The sequence below is a fragment of the Xiphophorus hellerii genome, chromosome 6 (genome assembly GCF_003331165.1).
Source record: "Xiphophorus hellerii strain 12219 chromosome 6, Xiphophorus_hellerii-4.1, whole genome shotgun sequence".
In the NCBI taxonomy this organism is placed as follows: domain Eukaryota; kingdom Metazoa; phylum Chordata; class Actinopteri; order Cyprinodontiformes; family Poeciliidae; genus Xiphophorus; species Xiphophorus hellerii.
The window spans coordinates 284783-311277 of NC_045677.1; the positions used below are offsets into that span (position 1 = coordinate 284783).

Consider the following 26495-nt stretch of genomic DNA (forward strand, 5'->3'; position numbering starts at 1 on the left):
TGAAAATGTCGGTCTTGAGAGAAAAACCGAACGTAAATGTACTTGAATAAAATCTGCATACATTTTGCGTACCTCTATGTGTGAGACAAACAGTAGGCACAAACACTTGTATTAGTTTGAAACTTTTTCCCCCACTTCCACTGATCTATTAGTAAAGTTTTTTATATTAATGTATTGACTCATTGTTCTTGTATATTTATTTGAAATAGAATAACAGCAAAAGAAAAAAATTGCTTTTGTATACTGTAAAACTTAAAATATGAAATAAATTTAATTAGCAGAACAATTATTTAGATAAGTACATATGATTCCCAATCGGATATATTTTTATGGACAGAAAATCACTTCAATTCCAAAATATTTTATCCCTAAAGGAAAATAAATGTCATTATAACCCATATCAAATTTTCAAAGATTTGTTGTGTATGATTATGCTGTGGGCTGGTAGGATCTCTGCAATCAGCCTTGTAAAGAGTCTGAAGAAGCTTGTGACTGAAGGCTGTCATGACATGCTAACAGCTCCATTTCCACAAAATCTTAGTAGCTACTCTTAGTAGCTATTAGCTACTCAGTAGAGCCAGCAAGGTAGCTATAGTTGCCTGGCCCGGAAATTGAACTTGGCCCAGAGGGAAAATATTCCACAATAATGTCCTGAATGACACTATCAGTTGTTGACAAACACTGCTAATCCATCTCAAGAGCAGATATGAAAGTATCTCTCTGGTTATTAGAAAGCCTGACAGAGACAGAGCCTGGGTTTGTGATCCAATTCAAGTCAGCTTGTCTATATTGCACCAATTCACAACATATGTGAATTGTTGCAACATAGATAAGAGTTGTGTGGCTTTTGTCTTGGCTATGGAACAGTGGACCAGTTTATCAGGTCTTTACTGCCGAGTGATCATTTGAAGTTGACCCTCCATAGGGCATAAAGCTCCTGACAGCATAATCATCTCTGGGACATACAAATCCCTCCACTGTGATAGGCTGGCATCCCAGGGAGGGGGTCCTTGTTTCTCAAGTGGAAAAAAGTGAATTTCTCTCTTTAGATTGGGCGTCAGTATTTGCTTAAAGAAAAAGTGACCAAATATTTTGGTGTTGTGTTCAAGTCTAATGGAAATATGGAACAGGAGAAAGACAAACAGATTGAGACTTTGCTTCCAGTAATGAGACTGTTGCTTCGGTCTGTTGAGTCAGCTGAGGCAGTTTGGACCATGAAGTCTCCTGTGGAATTCTTTTTGGAGGTTCTCTAAGCGTTTGCCACTGGGAGGAGGCCTGGGGCAGATCCAAATTACACCCCGGGGATTACATGTATCTCTTATGGCCTGGGAATGACTGGAGGTCTGCCAGAATGAGCTTGGGGAGCATAAACTGGATCTGCACAAGATCTCAGACAAGTGAAAGACAGTGGATGGATAGAAGGATGTTTTACAAATAAGAATCTGAAAAGGTAAGCAGGCTGTCTTGTATGGATGTCTGCAGCTTTTCCACAGCTACAGACATCTCTGGTTCCTGGATCTTCTCCTGTTCTGGAGTTATCTAGGGAGACAGACAGATGGGTGGGGGATAGCGCCCAGCTGAATACCTGGACATTGGAGTTTTCTCCAGTGACGGAGAGGGTCACCTCAACCTCAAGTTCCAAGTTCACCACAGGCTACCTGCCTCTCTGATCAATATTCTCCTTGGCAGGTCTCTCTGTTAAGGGGAACAGCCACATCTTGATAAGCTACTATAGCAAATACTAACAAAATGTACATACAGTGTATATACAGTTCTAAAAAAAAAAGTTTTAAAATAAATTTCTGCCTCTTGTAAGTTTAGCATTTGGGAAATAGAAATAATTTCTGTAATACTAACTGACCTAAAGAGAGACAAAAACAGTGATTATTTATATAGAATGTGAAAATATCTGATTTCAGCTGTGTAAATAAAGTCATTTGAATTGAACTGAATAATCCAGCTAGCTTATTATGACAAATTCAGTACAGAATGTTCAATTTATCATATAAGGATAGCATAAAGTCTTTCTAGGCAGTTAAAAAAAATTGCCTAGAAATATTGTTCTTGTTTTAATCTTTTCACTTTTTTGTCAAATTTGTAAGGCATCATATGCAGTGTTTTGATCAGCTTTATCAGCTGCAGCCTTTCCTGCTGATGTTCAACCACAGCCTTCTTCAGTTGAAAATGCACAGATGTATATCCTGTTTTGGTCTGATATCAGCTGACCTACAAGCTTGGGTAGGTCAGCTTGTCTTTCTACATAAGCCCTATACATGTAAAATGTACGTCAGATACATCCTGAGAGTGTTTATTCCTGGCCATGGAACAGTGGACCAGTCTATCAGGTCTTTACGCTTGTTTATTCCTAGCCAAGAAAATCTGCTTAAAAGAATAAGTCACTACATAAATTTTGTTATCATTAGCAAGGGACAAAGACTATTTAAATATTTTATTTTTTAAACTAAAACTGACTGAAATGCAATGTTAAATTAAAAGGGAGAAAGGCAGAACCAAAATGCAGACAGTGTCTCACCAGAACGCCTAAAGTGAGGAGCCCTCGCTCTCCTTCCTCCTCAGACAGAGTTTGGGGAAGAAGACGGGAGCTGATCCTATGAGAGGCCCCATGGGCCAAAACTTACAAACTATCACATGTTCTAGCAAACTCTCTTATATATACTATCACACTGTCTTATATAAACTATCAAATTGTCTTATATATACTATCAAATTCTTTTATATATACTATCAAACTGTCTTATATATACGATCAAATTCTCTTATATATACTATCAAACTGTCTTATATATACGATCAGCCTCTCCTTGGGCTGCCACCTTATCATGGTGGAGGGGTTTGAGTGCCCCAATGATCCTAGGAGCTATGCTGTCTGGGGTTTCATGCCCCTGGTAGGGTCACCCAAGGCAGACAGGTCCTAGGCCAGGGGCCAGACAAAGCGCAGCCCGAAGACCCCAAGGCGTTCGACCGTGTCCCTCGGGGAGCCCTGTGGGGGGTTCTCCGGGAGTATGGGGCACCGGGCCTTTTGATACGGGCTGTCAGGTCCCTGTATGACCGGAGTCAGAGTCTGGTCCGCATTGCCGGCAGTAAGTCGGGCTCGTTTCCGGTGAGAGTTGGACTCCGCCAGGGCTGCCCTTTGTCACCGATTCTGTTCATTACTTTTATGGACAGAATTTCTAGGTGCAGCCAAGGTGTTGAGGGGATCCGTTTTGGTTGCCTTAGGATCTCATCTCTGCTTTTTGCGGATGATGTGGTCCTTTTGGCTTCATCAGGTCGTGATCTGCAGCTCTCGCTGGAGCAGTTCGCAGCCGAGTGTGAAGCGGCCGGGATGAGGATCAGTGCCTCCAAATCCGAGGCCATGGTCTGGAGCCGGAAAAGGGTAGAGTGCCTTCTCTGGGTCAGGGGGGTGTCCTGCCCCAAGTGGAGGAGTTCAAGTATCTCGGGATCTTGTTCACGAATGGGGGAAGAAGGGAGCGGGAGATTGACGCAGTGTCTGCCGTCAAGCGGGCGCTGTACCGGTCCGTCGTGGTGAAGAGAGAGCTGAGCCAAAAAGCGAAGCTCTCGATTTACCGGTCGATCTATGTTCTCACCCTCACCTATGGTCATGAGCTTTGGGTCATGACCGAAAGAACGAGATCGCGGATACAAGCGGCCGAAATGGGTTTTCTCCGTAGGGTGGCTGGGCTCTCCCTTAGAGATAGGGTGAGAAGCTCAGTCATCCGGGAGGGACTCAGAGTAGAGCCGCTGCTCCTTCACATCGAGAGGAGCCAGTTGAGGTGGCTCGGGCATCTGGTCAGGATGCCTCCTGGACGCCTCCCTGGTGAGGTGTTCCGGGCACGTTCCACCGGGAGGAGGCCCCGGGGAAGACCCAGGACACGCTGGAGGGACTATGTATCTCGGCTGGCCTTGGAACGCCTCGGGATTCCCCCGGAAGAGCTGGAAGAAGTGGCCGGGGAGAGGGAAGTCTGGGCCTCCCTTCTGAAGCTGCTACCCCCACGACCCGACCCCGGATAAGCGGAAGAAGATGGATGGACATACTATCAAACTATCTTATATATACTATCAAATTCTCTTATACTGTATATATACTATCAAACTGTCTTATATATTCTGTCACGATTTGCGGGTGTAGGGGTGGTGAAGCAGACGCTGTAGACCCAGGTAAGATGAATAGTGATTTTAATAGTGCAGCACACAGTGCAAGCAATGGGCAGCGCGGCCGAGCGGAAGCCAGGGCTCGACGCCGGTAGCAACCGTTAACAAGACTGGATAACACAAAGGACAGCACGCACATTAGACGAGGACCCAACAAAGAACAGACACACAGGTGAGACTAAATACACAGGAGGCAATCAGGGAACGAGAAACACCTGGGAGCAATCAAGGGGAAGACAGGACAACACGGAGACTCAGAGACACAGGAAACTCAAAATAAAGACACAGAAAAACACGGAACATGACATATACAGTACCATCAAACTCTCTTTCATACAATCTTTTATTCACTGATGTTCATGTTTTCAGATTTCCTACCCAGAAGGAAGTGAATAGTATAAAATAGTGCAAACAGTGAATGAAGTGGGACAACTTCGCTGAAACATGTTGTTTGAACCTTCACGGTGTCCTTAGTTATCTAGATAAGAGTGCTGAACCAGCACGCGCGTATTTTGTCTGCAGGGCGGTGCGGAGGAAACCTTATTTGATGGAGAAACGCAAATCTACACGTAAAGGGAAGTAACTGATACACAGAGAGAAGCAGAAACATGTTGGTGCTGGTGATAAGTTTGATCTCCTTGATTCCAGCTAATGGTGAGACTTTTATGAATTTTGAATCAATGAAAAGACATAGACACTAATTTGATGCACATGCCAAGTGCTGATTTATTTGTATTTTATAACATTATACAGTATGCTATAAAGTCCATTCAATTTGAGCATTTTCTTCTTCTTCATGTTAGAAGAGCCTCAATGGTCTTAGATCTTTAAATTTGTGAGAGGTACCATAAACATACTTTGCCTAATGTTTCTGAAAACTTTGGGATTCTAAACTAAATTTAACTGCATTGTGATTAAGTGGGGATGTATGTAATGAATGTGAATCTGTTTATGAAATTTGGCTGATTTGATTATACATTTCCATATGTTAACTGTATGTATTAAAAAACTGAATTGATTTTAACTCATACAGTTAAATAACAAGGCTAAGCTACAAGATATTAGTTCAAAAACTGCCTAAAAGAGGAATTAAAAGCTAGACTCATCCAGACTTGTTATGATATTAAGCAGCTGCATGCTTGGTTCCATAGGAGCTGCTCATGGAGCTGATGTGAGCATTTCACCTGGAAACGGTTTCAAACATCGAGTCGGAGTAGATTTCAACTTGAGTTGTAAATTCACATTTTTATCCTCCATGCATTTTGCACAGATGTGGAAAGAAGGTGAAAGTAAGGTAGGTCAAAAATACTTTTCAAATTTCACAGAAATGTTGCAATAAATCAACTCATTAACAAAAACTGTTAAAAACTTTACTGCTTTAACTAATTTAACTTACTGGTAAATAAAAAAGTCAAAGTTGCTGAGAAACAGATTTAAAATGGCGTCCAACATGTTTTAGTTCTAAACCCAACCACAAACATGAAAACTATAAGATTATGAAAAGGGAAACATCTAGTTATTAATACAGTTCATTAAATGTATCCATTTAATTCCTTTGAAAAGTAAAATGAAAACAAAACTAAACTAATTTGTGATGTCAAATCCAAACAATTATGGCATGAATTATGTGTTACCAGTATATTAGAATGTTTGATTCATCTGAACTATTTTACTTTCTGTCATGGGTCTTTTTTGTTTTTGCTTGTCATTTGATTATGAATGGATTATTTCAGGATGTTACTTTTTTACTACAAGTGTTCTGTAGTAAAATTCAGAGTTGACTTCTTAGTTCTTTTTCGTGTTTGTTTCTTTGTTCATTGTCTTAGATTCTTATTCTAGTATTAGTCTTTGGTTTTTGGTTCAGTCAGGTCTTCAGTGACCTGTTCAGTTCTTTCTGTATTCCAATTTTGTGAGTCATGCAGCAATAATCAGTCATACCTGCTTCTAATGTCCCATATCCACCTTCATTTAAAGAAAATGTGGTTCTGCTGTGTGTTTGTTCCAGTCTATGTATTCTTCAATTCTTTCTTTGTGTCTTTTTGTAAGCCTAGGACTTACAATGTAATGTATATATTTTTTTAAAATAAAGATGAATTACGTACCTGCAATCTAAATTGAGATCTACTTGCAAATGAATGAATAAATATTCTGTGCTTATTCATTTAATTTAATCATTGTCCAATAAATTTTCATCTTCTAATTGAATTTACCAAATATCATAAATGTCAAAAACACCATTTATGATACTTTTTTTTTTTTTTTAAATTCCATCAAATTTCCATTGACTGGAACTTTCCCTTCTGCTCCCCTCCCCAGCTTTTCATCATTTCCTCATTTGCTTCTACTTACTTCCTTCCCCAGCTGTGACTAGCTTTTAGGATTCCTTTGTCATTTCCACATGTACCTCAGTATTTAAGCTCTTCTTTCTCTTTCACTGACTACTGGATCTTCTGCTAAACTCCCCTAAACTCCTTCCTTATTGCTTTCTGTTGTTTTAGTTGTTTCTCTGCTGGTTTCCCTGAGCTTCATGTAAATTTTCTCTTTTTGATTTAGTCAAGAAAGATTTTTAATATTATCTGAAGCTTTAGTTTGTTGCCTGAAACTGGAGCATGACACCAGTCCAATTGTTTATGTAATTCGAATTTAAAGACAATGTCTACTCTTTAAAAGGAATCCTATTCAGCTGGTTTACCCGGCTTTTAAAATGAACCATAATTTAAGACATACATTACACATGTAAACAAACAGTTCATCATAACTGCTTAATGAACCACACTGTTTGAGGACTTTAGGAGCATTATATGCATGATAAAACATTTCAGCTCAATGTGGAGTCACGAGATAGGCTTTCTGTAAACATTATGATTAGAGTATGAAAAGTCTGTAAAATGTAGATTTCACTAAAGTTACTGCAGAATAATAAACTTAGCAAAATGCTAAGCCCTGGAAGTCACTGCTAAGAAAGGCTGGTACATCTGTGATCACATCATTGTTGGTGTTTGTCTTTCAGAAGTGTCTCATCAACATGACCTCCTCTCAGCCCAATGTGACTGTGGTTCTGCACATCATGTCTGCAAAAATAGCAGACACTGGGAATTACAGCTGTAGCACTCATCCAGATTATAAAACAGTTGATGCAATTAGTCCTCTAGTCTACATTCAGATAACAGGTAAGATCATCATAACTTTGTCTCAAAGGAAGCATCACTGATGCCACACTGCCACATTTGGGAGGCAAGATAAAGAAAAAAAACATTTATACACATTGTCTGAGCCTATTTTGTCTCCTTTAGGGTCACAGGCAGCGTTTCAGCCCATCTCAACTGTCAGTGTTCAAGAAACACCATCTGACTATGAAGAGTCACCAGGCCATCACAGGCAAGGTGAACATTTTCTACAGAATTTTAATTGGCAAGAAGTTTAAGGCCTAAATCTCATTAAACAGCCTTTTACGTTGCAATTTAACAATCATTAACAGAAATGCAAGACAAAATTTGCAGCCTGTTTTTCATAGCTTTAGAATATTAAATTAATAACAGTTTTTCATTAACTTGTATCAATGATTATTTGATATTTCTTAAAAGGTACAAAAGCACCATTTAAGAATAAATAACACACTGTAAAAAGAAATTAGTTGAACCAACTTAATTGAATTGCCTCAATTGGTAACAAGTAATTCAATTAAGTTTAACTAACTCAAGTTATGTCTATCCAACTCAATATATTATGATCATCTAACTCAATTTATTTCAGTTTTTTACACTGAATTCATTAAGTGTGTTTAGGATGACAAATGTAAGTCATTTAGTTTACTTCAAATAAAGAAGGAAACTGGAAGGAAATGATCACTCTTCCATCAGAGTTTTTTGGCTCAAAAAAAACTCTTGCTGTCAAATAAAGACAGCCTTTATTTGAGAGAAGTGGGTAATAACAGAGAGGGAAGACGTAAAGCAAAGGTCATGAGCCTGGAACTGAACTTATGACGGCCGCATGGAGGACTGCGGTCTCCTTATGGGAGTTGTGCTCCACCCCTGCACCACCACAGTCAGAACAGGATCTGTCTCTGGTGAAGCTTGAGTCATGATGTAGGATACAAACACAACATTGAACTTAATTGTTGCAAATACACTTTTGAGAGTGCACTCTGAGAAGTGTACTCTAAAAATACACGTGTTAGAGAAATACAATTTAAAGTTAAAAGAGGTCAGAAAAAGTTTGGCTTTACTAGAAAAGATTGATATTTTGACAGCTCAAGTGTTTTTGTATTATTATTATTATTATTATTATTATTATTTTTGTATGGAAATATTTGAATAGCTGTATATTCAGAAGCAATTTATATAGCTTTGATTTCCATAGTTGTCTTATCATAAGGATTTTGAAAAAATCAAAACAGCCATTTTATTTACTTTCTCCCGGAAAGTCTTTAGTTTCCATAACACACTTGTTTTGGCAAATCAGACCCAGGAGAGCCAAGCACACTTCCAGGCTGTACTTTTCTCATAGACTGCTCAATTGAGGCCTGGATTTCTGTTTTTTTCTGCCAAACATAGGGTCAGAAAATGCTTTGTCAATGATTTACTCAGAAGGCATTTCTTCCTTTCCATCATCAATTTCTTTTCATATTTACAAGGCTAACAGAAGGAAAGTAATATGTGTAGGATTTTCATCAGTGAGCTGAATTGGCATCATTTAAAAAGTGTTATTTATATCTAGAAAGAACACAGCTCTGCACTTATTGTGTTCCCACTTGAAATTGAGATCAGTTTTTCTGTTTTCTTTTCTTTCAAGCTATACAAAATGTCAACCAGAGGCACTTTACAAGACAAACACCTCCAACTTATCTCCAGCTATAGAGCATGCAAATTGATCAAAAGTACATTTAAATTAATCTAATTTATTCCAATACAGTCAAGTTGAAGTATAACAGTCAGATCTAATTACACACATTCTATTTTGATCCTAGTTTTAGAGAAATTACTTAAAAAAGACCCACAATTTTTATTGAGTCACTGAGTTTGCAGTAGTGCCTCATAGAGCATGTAGACCGTTGAGAGGAATTATTGTTTTAACAGAGACTTATAGCAGATTCTCTATATGTTTTAAATGAAGTTAAACTTGTTTATTGATGGAATAATCATTTTTGCTCCAGGCAGCCAGTCAACGCCATCCACCCCGACCACAGTGAGCAACCAGAAGCTTTGCAGCACAGACCTACATAACAGTAAACCAGATCTCTATATTTCTAGTAAGTTTCAACTTTTTTCTGTTACATATTTTGCTAAAACAGGTCATATGCATTATGAATGGTTAGTGTCGCTGTAACACTAATGTAGAATCACAACCATGTCTGTTATTCAGCATGTCAGAAAGACGGGAGGAGTGAAATCTGTCTGTCTCTCTGACCAGGAATTAACACAAATACACAAACACAGCAGCATCTCTTTGGTCTTTGCCACATCATTGTTATTTTTGCACTGATCACAAGCTCCTCCACCTCCCTCCTGTACAAAGCTTTACAGTTGTTGGAGATTGATCTAAAGCTGTAGTATTTTATGAAAACCTCACAATTTCTGGATCCCTTGCAGACCAATCATACAGTGCCAAAGTATTAACCCCCTTCATAGTTTTACTGTTTTACTGCCTTTACAAATCAATCATGATTAACAAAATATTTTGACAAAGAAAAAATACAATCAAAACTTTTGTCAAAGTGAAAACTGATTTCTACAAAATAACTACAATTAAATAAATATATTTAGCTTAAAATAAGTACATAAATATTCACCCCCCTTAAAGTGACTGACCTAAATCAACAAAGGTCCAGCTAAAGCAGGGGTGTCCAAAGTGGGTCCCGGAGGGCCGGCATCCTGCACGTTTTAGTTCTCTCCCTGGTACCAACAACCTTTTCAGCAGGTCAATGTTCTTCTTAGGCCTCTAACGAGCCATCATTTGATCCCGGCGCGTTAAACCAGGGAGAGACTAAAACATGCAGGATGCCGGCCCTCCAGGACCCACTTTGGACACCCCTGAGCTAAATGGTGCCAGTAGACTCACCATGAGTGGAATGGAGATCAATAAAGCCAAATATTGTTAATCATGATTGATTTGTAAAACCAATAAAAAGTTAAAACATCCAAAGGGTGAATATAGGCACTGTATGTGTGCAGAGTCCAGGAACCTCATAGTTTTGAGTCTTTGTGGGGGGAAAAGATTGAAAAACGACACAAAAAGATATTTAATAACTGTGGTCATTAAAGTGAAAAGCATACTCTAATGCAAATTTTAGGATCACAAAAAATATGAGCCTGAGTTTGGGGACCACAGCAGGTTCCTTTTCATGCCCAGATGATAGCACTAAAGGTGTGATACCAGGTTATCTCATAAGGACAGTCAGGATATGAAGTTTACAGGCAATCATTGAACAGAAAAGGATTTTAGCAACACTTACATTCTAGTTTTTTAGTGTGGGTTTGAAACATTCCTTGGACGTCTGGGTTTTCTTTCTTTTTGTTTGACAATACAATCATTGTCTTGCAGGTAATTTCTGTTCTATAACTCTTGCCATATTCAGTTCACTTCACTGTATTTGTCATTGTTGTTTAGGTTTTGCCATATGAGTTCATTCCTTTGTGATTAGTTTCTTTGTTTTTTCTTGTGTTATATGTGAATTTATTGTTCTTTCTCAGATTTTTTCCTTTTGGTTTCTGAAGCCTTATGTCCTACTTGCTGACCTTCTATAAATTAGTCTCCTCTCTCAGTTTACCTGCTTTCTCCCTGCCACAGCTGAACCATATTTTCTCTGATTAGTGCTTTGTTTTTTTCCACCTCTGCCTCAGTGTTTGTTTCTAATTTCTAATGTTCTGTTTCAGTGCCTGACTTTCATTCCATTACCGTTCTCCCTGTACATGATCTATGCTCTATTCCTTTGTAGTATTTTTTGTTACTTTGTGAGATGAAATGAGGGCTGTGCAGGTGTTTAGCAGATAGAATCATTTTCTGTGTTGTCTTCATGCCTAGAAACATTGATAATGCATGGCAGTGATGTATTGGTGTAGGTCATTGAAGCAGGGAGAGGTAGAAGAAGAGAAAGAGGAACAAACAGCTTTGCATGCATCCCTCTGTATATTTGCAGGTCTGCAGGGTCAGATGTGGTACTGGATGCTTCTGGGAAAAGCTGTGATCCTCCTCCTCAGTTTGACCTCTCTGGCAGTAAAACACAAGAGAGGACAAGGCAGAAAGACAACTCTCCGTGCACCACAGCAGCAGTCTCAGCTGTTATGAGTAAAGATTTTAGTTAGAAAAAAATAAAGTTCTCAGAATAAGTCTTATTTTCTTTTAGGTGGAAATGTGTGAAAAAAATATTCTGTCAAAACTGACAAATTGTATTGCATAAGCATGTTTCACATGGACATTAAAATATAATCTGTGTACATGTTTTATTCTATTTATTTACAGCTTTATAAATAAAAGAAACATATAGAAAAAAGGTTGTATCTCCCACGAAAGACTCAATGTCTGGATGAATGAAGGATGTCACTAATCTGTAAAAGAAAATATCATTGAAGTAGGTTTAAGGTCTTTGTTGTGGCAACTTGGGGTGGATTTTCTTTAAGTTTATGAAGCCCAGATAGAAGATGTTAAAGTTACAATGAGTAAAAGAAACCAGCAACGCCACCTGGAATAACACTCCAGGAACCTTGAATTGTAATAAGGACACAGGTAAGTTCTGCTGGAAGAAGGAGACATGCTCCAAAAAGTTCTGCAAAATTTATTGACATTCAATATTTAAAATAAAAAAAATAAAAACACTTTCCAATTGACAAAATCCTAAAACAGAATGTTTAAGACACAGTGAATACAGTTAAACAAAATTATTGGTTGAAGTAAAAATATTTAAATCTTAACGGAGACTGAGACTTACCAGTGGGGAAAGTCGTGAGGGAAGGAAGCAACATCCAGTGAAGAAAGAAGAATCCCCCAAGACACTACAAAACACAGCCAATTACGGGGCTCCGTAGCAAACAAAGAAAAAGGTGCTCCAATAAAATAAACACACAAAACAAGACACCGCCACCAGAGGAGCCTCAGTCCCTGAAAGAAACAAGCAAAACAACCTGAATAAAACAGTGGTATCACCGTATCAGTAAATACAGTACAATGTTGCATTTAATCCAATTCAATTTTGCAGTCATCAAAGCCCCAGTTGATTTTTTCAAATGTTTTCTGTAGGCAAAACAGCAGCAACAGCAGATGTGACGCTGATTTAAAAAAGACCATAAAATACTTATGCCACATTAGCTTGTACTTCTGGATACACTGTCCTTAATTCTGACTTCAGAAGTTAAGAAGCATCAAATCCTGTTGAATGTGGGACGCCTGGTTAACTACGTAGGTGCTGTATCAAATTCTCCTCACTGCAAATAGAGCTCCAACAGCTGAGGAGACATTTAGGTCCCACATAGGAAGTGCTATGTGTAGCCGGTGTATACTATTAGTGTTCTTTTCTGATCACTTGGTCTAATACAGTCGGTTAACCTTGATGTGTTCTGTGTTGTGTTCAGGTGAAGAAGGGAGTCGGACCACAGGAGTTGCTGGTTGTTCTTTAATGCAGGTTGCTGGCAGAGGCCTGCACAAATAGAAATAAAAATCCCTTTAACATGCAGCTCTTCCATTCATAGGAGTTGGAATTCCCCTAGCAGATAAGCACATGGAGAAACCCTGTGACTAACTAATAACAATATCTGCTCTAACATTTAAGAAAAATGTTCTTGTCAAAAAGAAAACTCCTCTGTATGTATTAAAACAAATAAACATTCACAGCTGCATGTACTTACAATTATTTTATATATTTCATAAAATGCGAGCTTAACCAAAAGAAAAGAAAATTTCCTACCTCTTCTCAGGCAGCCTAGCTAGCGCCACCTGAAGGTAGTACAGTACTGATGTCATAAGACGCTCTCTTAAAGTGACAGTACAAGTACTAGTGCTCATCAAAACAAGTAAAATAATTAAAGATGCGAGCAGCCTCGTACGGCCCTTGCAGCTCAGCGTCGCTCCGGCCTAATGGCCACTGCGGGGGTTCCAGCACCGCCGCCCGCTCGCCACCACAGAAGCTGTCACGTATTTTCCCCGCCCGTCCACCAGGCGATACACATTATGCGTTCGGCAGCGCTCCCCGATGACTCACAAAAAATCTGGTGCAGATCGGTCAATGTAGCAAGGAGATGTAGCTGATGTATTAACCTAGGGGGCGCAGTGGAGTCAAATTACATTTTAATGCTGTTGGGCTCTTTAGAGGTGAACAAAGGTCATACATATCGAGTTTGGTGCCAATCGGATCATCCATGTGTGATTTAAAGACAATGGTATGAATATGGCGAGAGACTGATATTCACCATTTGAACACCACTGTTCAGCCAGCAGCAAGCATTGGCAGAGTTCATCATCTTATCATTTTAAGTCAGTTTGCACATGATTAAACCCATATAAATAAAAGAGAAAAAGTAAGGCATACAGCAGAAAAACAGCTGACTTCCTGTGGGAAATGGGCAGGGCTAAGGTGATGTCATCAACTACCATGGCAATGTGATCAGGACTGGTCTGTAGTGAGACATATGAAGGCTGATGCAGCTTTAACCTTGTATGTGGAAGTTATTAAACCTTGATGTTTCATTGCGAAAAGTCAAAGTTTGACACTTAGCCACGCCCACATGCTTTGATGTATGAGAAATGCTCTGATAACTTTTGACCTTTGATCCCTCAAGTGTCTGCTGAGTGATTGTGACGTCTGTATTTGAAAAACTGTAGGAGTTCGATCAGATACACGTCTATAAAAAAGAGAAAATGACGGCTTAGATTCAAAATGGCTGTCTTTCTGTTGGGTTTAGACCATGGCTCCAAGATACTTTTTTGTACGTCCTGACAAGATACACATGTGTACCAAGTTTCGTAATTCTAGGTTAAAACATGGGGCTGATCATTTAAAATATTCTAGGGGGCGCTATAGATAAATGAGGCCACGCCCACCAAAGTTTGTTATGGATTCCTGTCGGCGGGTGGATAAGGATCCAGCCCAGTGTGTTTGGAGCAGCTCGGCCCGAAACTGTGGAATTTAGAGCCAAACGTATGGCAATGGCGTTACAGGTCACTTCGCCACGCCGCCACGCCCACCTGCTCCATTGAATCCGGTCAGGGTTGGAATCCAAAACACACCAACATGTCTTCTGTCTCTGGACACAGTTTCATGTTGATTAGTTCAAAGGGGTAAGATAGCGACCGTTCACAGTAAAACATGACACTTCCTGTTCTCAAGGGGCGTGGCCTAAGTGATGTCATCATTTGACCATTGGGTATTGTAGGACACCTGATGATGATAAATCACTGAAAGTTTGGTGCCTCTGTGAGTTTTTGTGTAGGAGATACAACAGTTTATTTTTTCCTGGCGAGTAGGTGAAGTTTGACCCCTGGTAACCCTCCTTCAGCATGCTCAAAAACTCACCGTTTTGATAACTAAAAATCGGCCATGCCTTATGAACAGACTGAGCAAGTTTGAAGCTGATCAATCGAAATCCCTAGGAGAAGTTCGATCAAATACGAAGGCTGTAAACGGCCAAAAGAGGTTATGTGTAACGCTCCAGTCCTGTGGGGGCGCTAAAGGCTCCTGTAACCAGCAGCAGCAGCTTATGAAGAAACGCCATCATGGCGGCCACCTGAAAGCACTTTAGTCTTTTAGTGAAGGCCACAGTTATCAAAAGAATTTTTTATCTTCCGAACAACCGAAGAAGTTTGACCGCATCATGATCCCAAAAGCGACAGTTTCTCTATTTTCTCCAAATATTTTCCTGAATGCTTCTAAGCTGTCCGCACATGGAGCACCGAGCCTTCAGACTCGGAGAAACCTCAGAGTCAGCCACTGCTTGGCAGCCAAGGTACCCCCTCCGAAGAAACCCAGGGAGAAGGTGGAAATCCCGGGACTGGAGATGGTGACTTACGGGGATCGAATGCACTATATCCCTGGCCTGGCTAAGCCAGTTTATCCTCCATGGGAGATGAGCTTCAAGGACCCGAGGTACTACAGGTCTCCACCCGCTCAGGAGATGGCGCTGTATAAAGACAAACCGTGCTACGTATTCAACCAGAGGACCAGCATACTGGAAGGTGGGTGGGCTTCTGTTGTTTGACTGCCTTAAAAGAATCTATTGATAAGTCTGTTACAACAAGCAATAAATCAATTAACAGCATAATAAATTAAAACGAGCTGGATAATTTCTATCTTCATGAATGCTTGTTTTTTTTTTTTTTTTGGTGCTATAACTAACAAAAGTATGGCCCATTTGTCTCAACTAGTCCCTTTTTTGAAGGGGAAATCTATTTACGGAGACTTCATGATCCATTTTATTTGTTGTTTCGGGTGTTTTGTTTATTCGTTTGGGGTGTTTAAAGGGTCTTCCAGTTCCAGTGAAAGATATTCGGTAGAAATTAAAGTCTATTGATATCTGAGAGGGCGAACGGTAAAACTTGTTATTGTAGCAGTCCTAGCTGTTGATGTAGAAACGCGTTGGATTTATGAATGGAGTTTTTTATTCTGATCAGCTACATTTATCAGAACATGTCACTTTTTTCCATCACACAGTGCTGTGAAAAATAACAACTGCTTAATAATTATTAATACTACCTGTAAGGAAAATAAGACATTTAAAGTATTTAACATAGCATTGTGTTTATCAATTTGTACTTAAATATATAAAATGAAGTTAATTAAATACATTTTAAACACTATAAAAGTCGAACTGTGATTTTAATGTGGGAACATTTCTGACAATAAGTGAGGTTTTATTACTTAATAAACTATTGGTTCTAACATCAGGATGAACATCAAGGCTGACCTGTGATTAGATTATTCCAGCAAAACTCCTTCCTTTCCACATGTGTTCCAGGTGTGCGCCAGGCTGCGTGGTTGACCAAAACCCACGTGAGCCCTGGTTTGCTGCCTCACCTCATCTCTCTGGCTGCAAAGCCTGAAAACCAGCTGCCCGACCAGGACGAGCGCGTGCAGAACGCCATCAAACACGCACGATTCTGGGACACAACGGAGCCACGGCCAAGAAAGGAGAAATACAGGTAGGCTCACTTATTAAACGGGTTGAGATGCTGAATATGCAGTTGAACATTCTAAACAAGTGGAATTTTTTTCAAAACCTTCAGGAAACCATCAAAGATTAGTTCTGTCTTGTTTTCATGAGGAATGAGTGATACAAAATGAAAAAAATTAATTAATGGACATGATTGTAAAGGGGCAACATTAGAGTGGACTGCAAAAAAACTGCTTTGTTTTTAAGGAAAAAAAGACATGAGCACACTCACCACACCACATGTGGATAAAGAGAATAAGAAGAAAAGACAACAGAACCCATTTAGAGAGGAAGGTTTTCTGTTCAGGCATATTAAGACTTAAGCATCATGCAGAGATGTTCCAGAGCACTGATTATTACTCATAAACATCTGTCTATAGACCATCAAATAAATGTTATAGTCATGTACCAGTAACATGTAAGACCAGTTCATTGATATCCCCTGAAAGAGTGAACTGTTGAACTGTTGCGTGTTGTTCATGCCCAGTTTAACCTAACCTGTGGGCTCCAGCACAGCCCCTGCAGAAAAGCCCCTTGTTCATATTATTGTGTTAAAATGTTCCACTAAAACTCCTTCAGGTTTGGACTTCAACACAGAGCGTGGGAAAACAAGCTGGTTGTTCCTAGGCTGCTGGTTCCAAAATTTTGAAATATTGTTACAGGGAAAGTTGCAAGAAAGAACTAGACTACATTGGGTTGTAAAAAAATCCATCTAGTCTGGGTTTCCATGGATAACATTTAGAATAATTTAATTTAGGGGTGGACCACTAAACTGGCCAGCTGAAAATCTGTTTTGATTTCCTTAATTTGGGGAGATCTGTGATTGTCTGATTCTTGTATTTGAAGCTGATCTTATCTACCTCAGCAAAGGTCTAAAAATCAACTGCTGCCCTCTCTGCTGTGAGCGGTTTGACTGTTACCAGATCATGTCTGTATGTTTGCAGTTAACAATAGTCACCCCACTGTTGCCAACTCAGCGACTTTCATTCAGAGAAAAGACTAGCGATCGTGATCTGCAATCGACCAGAAAACTGCAATCAGTGCACCCCTAATTTAATTTAAAAAATCCTATCATATGGCATCATTTAGAAAAATATCTTTATTTGTAATTAGTATCCTGAACAGCTGGTCTGTCTGTCAGACCCGGCCCTTAATCAGGTTCTTGATGGAAAGGATAATTTCTTATGATTTCAAAAGTATATTCTAACATTTTATTGGAGGGAAGAAAATCTAAGAATTTTACTCATCATTTTGAATTAAAAAAGGTCTACTGCGTTTTCCACAAATCTGCACTGTGATCTGAACTCATTTCTAAGAATGAGTAACAGTAAATGGGTAACACTATTAGTTTGAGATGATCATGCATAATAACAGCAACTGGTCATGGGGTCTTTAAAATTCAGCCTTTAAAAGAACAACATTGTAACAGACTTACATTATATGATGGTCTTATCATTGCAACATGTCCAAACATTCTCTCCCTGTGTGTATTCTTTAGCAACACTCTGCTCCTCAACCTGCTGCACCTCTGTGCGTCCCTGCAGCCCACTCACCCAGCCGTTGGAAGGAGGATCCTTGCAGAGAACTACTCATTAGCAGCTACCTGGAAACGAGGTACAGTATGTCTGCATGACAAAAACATGAGGAAAAGAATGAAACCAGAAAAAGTAACAGCAAATATTTGGCCAACTTCACCAAGCTTATGCCAGCGACTAAACGGGTAGATTTTTAGAACTAAGGTGAGTAAGAAGAAAAAAAAGAAATATGACTATGATTACTTACAGTTGTGATTTTCATGTGTTGGATTTGAAGATGCACCACTATGTGATTCTGTTTGTAAAGTAACAGTCAAACTTTTAATAGCAATAATTTGGGTTAATTTAGCCTGTCATAAGAGGAAAAAATGGAGGTTTGTTTTTCAAAGTTCTATTTTCCCCAGGTCATTCATTAAAATGTCAGGTTAGAGGCCTTGGGAGCAGAGGGGATTTTTAGGCTTGTGTAGATTGATCGACCCTGATTTCTTCAATTTTGGGTGATTGATAAATGGTCAATACTTGCATGCAAAATCAATCTTATCCACTGATCTTTTCTGTTGATATGATATGATGGCTACATTTAGCAATAGTTAGCCAACTTTGCAGCTATTTTGTACAGAAACACATCAGTGTAGACCAAAATCAGTCAGGCTTTTTAATTATCGGTGATCAGCCAGAATACTGCAATCGGTGCACTCCTGCCTTCTACCAGCAATAAGAGTTACTCCTGTTCTACTTCAGGAGAACAAGTTGCTGCTATTAAAACCTATTAAAAACAGATGTCCCCGCCTGTTCTGCAGGTTTTTGCGTGTGCTCTCTATCTACTGGCGGGAACACATCTTCACCCACATCTGAGCACATCTGACTCAGCGCGTGTCGGTGAGGAGAAACTCAGGTTTTGTCCATCTTTAGTCAACTGTGGCGTTGGGACTTTTGAAAATTTGTGACAAGCTTGCATGAGCTTACTCGGCAAGAATGGCTTATTTCACACACTCTTGCGTTCTGCTCAATGCGTACATCAAGTAGAGGAGCGACCATGTAGGGACAGAAATCACTCAGTGGGATCCGGCATTACCTAGAAAGGCTTATAAAATCAATGAAATGAATTGTGAACTCCTATAATTACTATATGTCGTGATCTTCTGGGGGGGGAGGAGGGCATTACTTAGAAATGCTTCATGATACTGTCTTGGGAAAACAGAGTGTCTTCAGTCAGAGGCTTCTTCTTCAAATTTGCTGTAATACAGACTGCTACAGGAGATCTTTCCTGCCAACATCCATCACTATCCATAATAACTCTTTGAAGAATCTAAATTAATGAATTACAACAGCATTTAATTTCCCTTTGGGATCAATAGAGTATTTTTAAATTTGTAAATCTATAATATTAACTATGAACTCCTCCAATTCCTCTATGTCATGATCTTCTTGGGGGGACGGAAGCCCCCCTGGATAGTGATAGGAGAAACGCTGAGAGTTTCAAGTGAAATATTTAGTCAGCAGGCCTAATGCTTAAGCTCATATTTAGTTAGCAAGTCAAATAATTAGTTAAAAATTTCACTTCAAACTAAATATTTAGTTAACAAGCTAAATATTTATTTTGAAGCTAAATATTCAACTCAGAGCTACAACAATGATCTTAGCAGAGTAAATGACAAGGCAACTGAAGCTTTATATCTTATGGCACTATGCAGAACTAAAGTGGGTAAACCTCACATCAGTGAAACATGTCTGACTGGCACATGAAGTACAGCAGCAACAAAAGACTCAGGAATAATATCACATTATTATTCCTGATAATAATATTAATAATGATAATAATATTATTCCAGTTGTTTATCACTCGCTCTCCCACACTTTGAAAAGCTCTGGACGACTGGATCTGGAAGTGGGTGAACTCATATAGACTGTTGTTGCTTAATTTTTGTTTAAAAAAACCCCAAAATTAATTCCTGCTTTCCTATCAGGTGAAGACCTGTTCCAGATCAGAGGTCAGAATGGTTTGCTGCACTGCAGCATGGATCCTCTTCCTCAGATCTGCGGGGAACAGGAAGTGTTAGAGACATCAGATCGGGTCCTGGAAAGCTTCTATCCCGTCTCACCCACTATTGACCTTCAACAAGTTAGTGTGTACAAAGAGGAGGTGAACTACACAGGTGAGTCCTCTCCAGCTTTCCCTTAGATGGAGCTCAGCTGGTCCAGTTCTAATCACCTCTCTCCCATTGGCTCAGGCTTTAGGGGAGAATACCCTTATCCTCATGCCCACACACTTTACTTCCTGGAGACATCTGATCCTAACTGTCAGCTCCGCCCAGAGCAGTTCAGAGCCAAGATGATCATGTTCACCTTTGGAAATGCTTTGGCACGTGCACACAAACTGTACGGGGTAAGGGTATACAAAGAAACACACAGGCAAAACTGTCAGAGCGCTCACTGTTTCTCCTTAGTCTTGATAATTCATCTGTTTTATACAACGTGTGTGTGTGTGTGTGTGTGTGTGTGTGTGTCAGACACAGCCACATAGCCTGTTGGAGTGTCCCATAACCGTACAGGCAGTGGGGACCAATGGCAGAATTTTCCAGTTTCTGGTATTCCAGCTCAACACCACGGATCTCTCTGGAGATGACGGCATCAAGAATCAGGTCGGTTGGATGTTCTCTGAAGTTTCATTACATTCATTACAAAGTAAAGCAAAGAGAAAAAAATCCCAGTCACTGTAAGACAGATTAAAACAGAAGGGTTTGAGTAATAATTTTTGGTGACATGTTTACTGTTAAAATATTGCGAATGTGGAAGTGCTATGATTCAGAATGCTGGAGTTAAATCTCTGATCTCTCTTTTTGAGAAAAGCCAGCTTTTCTCAAAAAGAGTCAGATGGGATTTAAAGTGTAAAGAATTGTACTTAAAAAAAAATAGAAAAAGGGTTTTAGATTGCAACAGAGTTCATTCAGCTGAATTTTTTTTCACATTTTGTCAGGGGAGGATAGATCTCCTGTAGCATTCAGTCTTGAAACAAATCGGGAGAGGCCTCTGACTGAAGACTGTTGTATGGTGTTATGACATTCTAATAGCTCAATTTCCGTTCAGCAGAGACGATATTCCACAGTAACATGTCCTGGATGACACCATTAGTTGTTAGAAAACTCTGCTAATCCACCTCATTTGCTTTTGCTGCTCCTCTTTAAATCCCTCCTGGTCAGAAACATGTCCCTCTTGAAAAAGACATCATAAATCTCAACGAGGTTCTTATCTTTTTAAATTGAGATTATTGTTAAACCTGGCAGAGAGACATTGGATTTGATCCTAGAAGAGATGGTTTCTCTCTCTGTCTGTCTTTGGTCCTGCTCTGAGTCCATGAAGCCTCCATTTTAGCTCCTCTGAGATGTTTGCCATAGGTTATAGCTTAGAGGAGTATTATTTGACCTTTTGAAATGCTAATCAGTTGCTGCTAGTTGTAAAAATAATACCTTTTTGAGAAAAGTTGCCACAGTTACACATCATAGCTGTCCAAACGTAAAAATGTAAATGCTAAAATCCAAAAATTGTCCTAACATGCAATTCCTCAACCAAAAAATTATGAGCAAAAGTCAACAAAATTAACAATTCAGAACTAATGTAACAGAGCTACGCTAACATATTGCCACAATGAATGGCACAATTCTACAATCATGAGCACGATCCTCAATTCTATGTAGACTTTTTGCCAACTTTTAGAGTTGCTATACCTCATCACACTAGCAGATGTGCACAGGAAGATCGACAGCTTTAAGTAAATATTGCTCCAGCATCAACAGCATCATAACATTTCACACCGTAGCGTGGCAGTTTGATCTCCAGATAAGCCAAGCAAGCGCTATATTTTTTTCAACAGGCTAGATCGGCCACTATGTAATTGCCACAACTACTAGACACTAGCTATACTACTCAATACCACTGCTATGGAACTTTCTCAAGTACTACTCAGACCTTGGAGAAATGACCTAATAATAATGTTATTAGCTCATGCTACACTGTGCAGACTCTCTGTCTGCACTGATGAAAAATCACTCATTTGAGAATGCCAGAACTAATCCTATTTATTGACAGTCTCCAGCTGCCCAAACTGCTTTCTGATTATTTCAGCTAATAATTATTTGTCCACTTGGAGGCACTACAAGACCATTGAACTTTAATACCCAGATTAGTTACTCCTTAAATTTGGTAAAACAATAAGTAAAAGTTAACTGTCCTGTCCTGATGCAGTGGAAGACTGTGAACTGTACCCACTTCATCTTATTTAGATTTTTTATGCTTTATTTGGTGATGTTACTCCAGGAACCAGCTGCAGACTAATTCCTAACCTTCAGGTAAATGTTTTTCCTCTGTGTTTTTGTCTGCTGTAGGCGTGGTTGGATGAAGATGTTGAGCTGTATGATTTTGCAAAGGTTCGACCCTTCATCAAGAGGAAAGAAGTGAAGGTAGGAAAATTCAGCTTTCAGTTCAGTGTCTGTAACTAGTATGTTTTGTTGAGTCATCTCCATATTATAACTGGTTTCATTACATGCGTCGTGCATCAGAAGAGGTGTGGTGGTGAACACTGACGCTAACAGATGGCTCTTCTTTTCAGGTCCCAGCTGGTCTGGCAGGATACAAACCAGAAACATTCAGCAAATTCCTGGCGCTGTACCTCCATGGAGCAGCTTAGGACTGCTGCTCACTTCAGTCATTTGATTGTGTTTGTATATGAACACATTATTAGCAGAGAGTCACTGCTTGTCAAGTATGGGATGCAGAATTAAATGTTAACTTTGATGAACTGAATTACTTCCCATTTTCTGCCTCCATCCACATGTAAGAGTTTAATAAAAAAAATTGGGTTCAGGATTGCATCTTGTGTCGCTCAAATAAAGGAGAGCTAAAATCTTATTTAAAGAAAATCTTACTACCAAAGGTGATAGCATTCATGGATCTAGCTTAAGAGGCACAATACAAAATAATCTCTAAGGCCTTGACATCCCATGGAGTTCAGTTAACTTGATCATCAATACATGGATGGGATGTGGCCCATGTGTAAATCTGCTTCTCAGCAATAGGCCCTGGAGGCTTGTAAAGGTAGAAGGTCAAATGAATGCAGCGAGATCCTGGAAGACAGCTTCCATCTGCAAGAGAACTGTGGCTTCAGAGAACATTTCTTTTCCATCAAGACAACGACCCGAAGCAGAGCCCAAGCCATATATGCAAGCTAAGCGGCTGCTTAGGGCCCCAACACCACCAAGGGGCCTCCAGGAGCTTTATTGGGGCCTGCCATGCAAAGCAATGGCAGGAACCTATTGCTATTCTCCCAATTCTTTATTTTTCATCCGTAACCGTTAATGCGGCTCGTACCGCTGCGTGCACACCTACAAATGAGGTATCAAAACGTGCAGAAAATTCACGCCATTGGAGCTATTACTTTTGGTGGGATTCGGGGTTAACATGGCGACATAATTCGCAAAAAACTACGAAAAAAAACCCATTATAAGTCAATGGGAAAAATCCTAGAAATACCCTATTTTTGAGGATTTTCTGTGTCGTCACGAATTCACGTAGAAATGCCATTCAAATTTCATTTTGTAGATACGTCTGTGATCTCTTCGAAAGTGAAGACGGCTCGTCGATACCAATTACGGTTTGTCCACAATTTGTCTCTAAGCGACCCAAAGTTTCTCATTTTTCCTAAAATTAGAGTGCGTCTCTCACTGATTAGAGTGAGATATCAAGAGAACTTTTTCACCCCAAAATAATTTTGAAATCGCCATCACGCCCACAAATATCGCACGATTGGTATCAAAATCGGTCCTGACATTGATACGCATGTCTGCTCCGGTAAAATGTTTTCGAAATTTATCTAGATCGTACGGTTTTCTGTCACGGTGCTTCAGAGCAAAGTCATGCGACAGGATTTTCTAGGCTGTCTCAGGCTCTGTCACTAACAGTTCACACCTTGGTGAGAAACTTATTTAACATAGCAACGGAACTCAAGAGGCTATTGGCTGATGATTAGGACTACAAATACGCATCACTGTAGTTCTATCTATAGTGGAACCCTCAGTTGAAACAGATCAGGACTGAACTGGCCTTTATAACTACTTGCTGCTATGGGCTGTATATAACTGATTTAACTCAGTAACTGTTACACATGGGATTAGTTTGGAACTTTAAAATTAAGGATAATAATAATTTCAAAATAAAAGCCTTGAATATAACAAAAATTCCAAAATAAAAGCCTTGAATATTTTTACATGACGTAATTGCTCTTTTTGGCTTTATTTGACTTTTTCATCCAAAGCACTGTTACACATGGTATTAGTTTGGAACTTTGAAATGAAGCATACTGAAAATTTCAAAATAAAAGCCTTGAGAATTTTTACATGAGATTATTGCTGTTTTGAGCACTATATAACTGATTTTATACAATGACTGTTATTCATGGGATTAGGTTGGCCCTTTGAAATGAAGTTTAACAAAAATTCCAAAATAAAAGCCTTTAATATTTTTACATCAACTACTTGCGTTTTCAGCATTATATAACTGATTTAACCCAATGACTATTACACATGGGATTAGTTTGGCCCTTTGAAATGAAGCTTAACAAAAATTTCAAAATAAAAGCCTTTAATATTTTTAAATCAACTACTTGTGTTTTGAGCATTATATAACTGATTTACCCAATGACTATTAGACATGGGTTTATTGGGGCAATAAAAATTAAGCTTAATGAAAATTTCAAAATAAAAGCCTTGAATATTTTTACATCATGTAATTGCTCTTTTTGGCTTTTTTTTGACTTTTTCATCCAAAGCACTGTTACACATGGTATTAGTTTGGCCCTTTGAAATGAAGCTTAACAAAAATTTCAAAATAAAAGCCTTGAATATTTTTACATGACATAATTGCTCTTTTTGGCTTTATTTGACTTTTTCATCCAAAGCACTGTTACACATGGTATTAGTTTGGCCCTTTGAAATGAAGCATACTGAAAATTTCAAATTAAAAGCCTTGACAATTTTACATCAGGTATTTGCTCTTTTGGGCATTATGTGAATTTTTTATCCAAAGCACTGATAAACATGGGATTAGGTTGGCCCTTTGAAATGAAGTTTAACAAAAATTTCAAAATAAAAGCCTTTAATATTTTTAAATCAACTACTTGTGTTTTGAGCATTATATAACTGATTTACCCAATGACTATTAGACATGTGTTTATTGGGGCAATAAAAATTAAGCTTAATGAAAATTTCAAAATAAAAGCCTTGAATATTTTTACATCATGTAATTGCTCTTTTTGGCTTTTTTTTGACTTTTTCATCCAAAGCACTGTTACACATGGTATTAGTTTGGCCCTTTGAAATGAAGCTTAACAAAAATTTCAAAATAAAAGCCTTGAATATTTTTACATGACATAATTGCTCTTTTTGGCTTTATTTGACTTTTTCATCCAAAGCACTGTTACACATGGTATTAGTTTGGCCCTTTGAAATGAAGCATACTGAAAATTTCAAATTAAAAGCCTTGACAATTTTACATCAGGTATTTGCTCTTTTGGGCATTATGTGAATTTTTTATCCAAAGCACTGATAAACATGGGATTAGTTTGGCGCTTTGAAATGAAGCTTAACAAACATTTCAAAATAAAAGCCTTTAATATTTTTACATCAACTACTTGTGTTTTGAGCATTATATAACTATTTTAACCCAATGACTGTTACGCATGGGATTAGTTTGGCCCTTTCAAATGAAGTTTAACAAAACTTCCAAAATAAAAGCCTTGAGAAAATTTTAAATCTTACTGAATGGTGCACGTCCACCTTACTTAACGTTCTTGTGATTCTCCACATGCTATTGATTACGTTGCAGCGTTCTTTAGCATCGATGCTAATTTGTAGCGTGACAACGCCGGGCCCAAACCGACGGGCACGCCTTGGCAGGCCCCGGCTAAATTTCTTCCGAAATTTTCTAGTTGGACTTATTTTTTAGTGATTGCATGTTTTGCACATTTTACAGACCTGTTCCAAATGCTAAACCTAACTTGTGTGCAGTAAATTCAGTGTTTGCAGATGTTCCTTTTACATAATCAATGTAACATGCCACACTTAATTAATTAGAGCATCTTTGCCTGTTTGCTGCTACTCTAGGTTTAAAATCATCAGTAGAATGCTGTAGGCTAATTACAAATGACACTAATAATAGTAGATATAGTTTCATGCATAGTGCAATCTAAGAATGATAAAAAGTCTGTTGCTGATATGAGAGGTTCAGCCCTGAACCAAAACGAGCAGCTAAAGCTACATAGAGATGGGTTGAAAACAACAAGGTGGATGTTATGGAGGGCCCAGTCAAAGCACAGATCTCAATCCAGTAGAGAATTTGTAGCTGGATATGGACAGGACTGTTCACAGCTGACCCCATGCAACCTGACAAGTTTGATCTGTCTAGCAAGAAGGATGAAAGACACAGAGCCCAGACATTTGCTTTTCAGTGATATTTGAATTAATGGAATGCTCCTGTATTTGTACAGAAATGAACATAAAGTTATGGATGTGGAGGTCAAGCAAAACACATAGTTAAGTTTAACCACTGCTGGTTTCTGCTTGACCATAAAACAGTTTGTGTCAAAGGCAAATTCAAAAGTGATCAG

The 26495-nt window shown here is 38.9% G+C and overlaps 1 protein-coding gene and 2 long non-coding RNA genes across 3 annotated transcripts; 2 read left to right on the top strand and 1 right to left on the bottom strand.

The window, feature by feature from the left end:
- Positions 1-7011: 7011 nt before the first annotated feature.
- LOC116721380 (uncharacterized) lies at positions 7012-9861 on the top strand. The gene is made up of 3 exons (XR_004339585.1): positions 7012-7340; positions 7464-7553; positions 9323-9861. It is a non-coding gene; the product is annotated as an uncharacterized LOC116721380 (long non-coding RNA).
- A 2204-nt stretch (positions 9862-12065) lies between these two features.
- On the bottom strand, positions 12066-14336 carry LOC116721292 (uncharacterized). The gene is made up of 3 exons (XR_004339570.1): positions 13067-14336; positions 12709-12799; positions 12066-12264 (listed from the first exon to the last, which is right to left on the bottom strand). It is a non-coding gene; the product is annotated as an uncharacterized LOC116721292 (long non-coding RNA).
- Positions 14337-14842: 506 nt separating this feature from the next.
- mrpl37 (mitochondrial ribosomal protein L37) lies at positions 14843-22744 on the top strand. Its single transcript, XM_032565781.1, has 8 exons — positions 14843-15330; positions 16110-16293; positions 17803-17918; positions 19807-19995; positions 20071-20225; positions 20350-20481; positions 22222-22296; positions 22446-22744. Exons 1-8 carry the CDS (start codon positions 14970-14972, stop codon positions 22521-22523), a joined length of 1290 nt encoding a protein of 429 aa, XP_032421672.1. The 5' UTR covers positions 14843-14969; the 3' UTR covers positions 22524-22744.
- The last annotated feature ends 3751 nt before the right edge of the window (positions 22745-26495 follow it).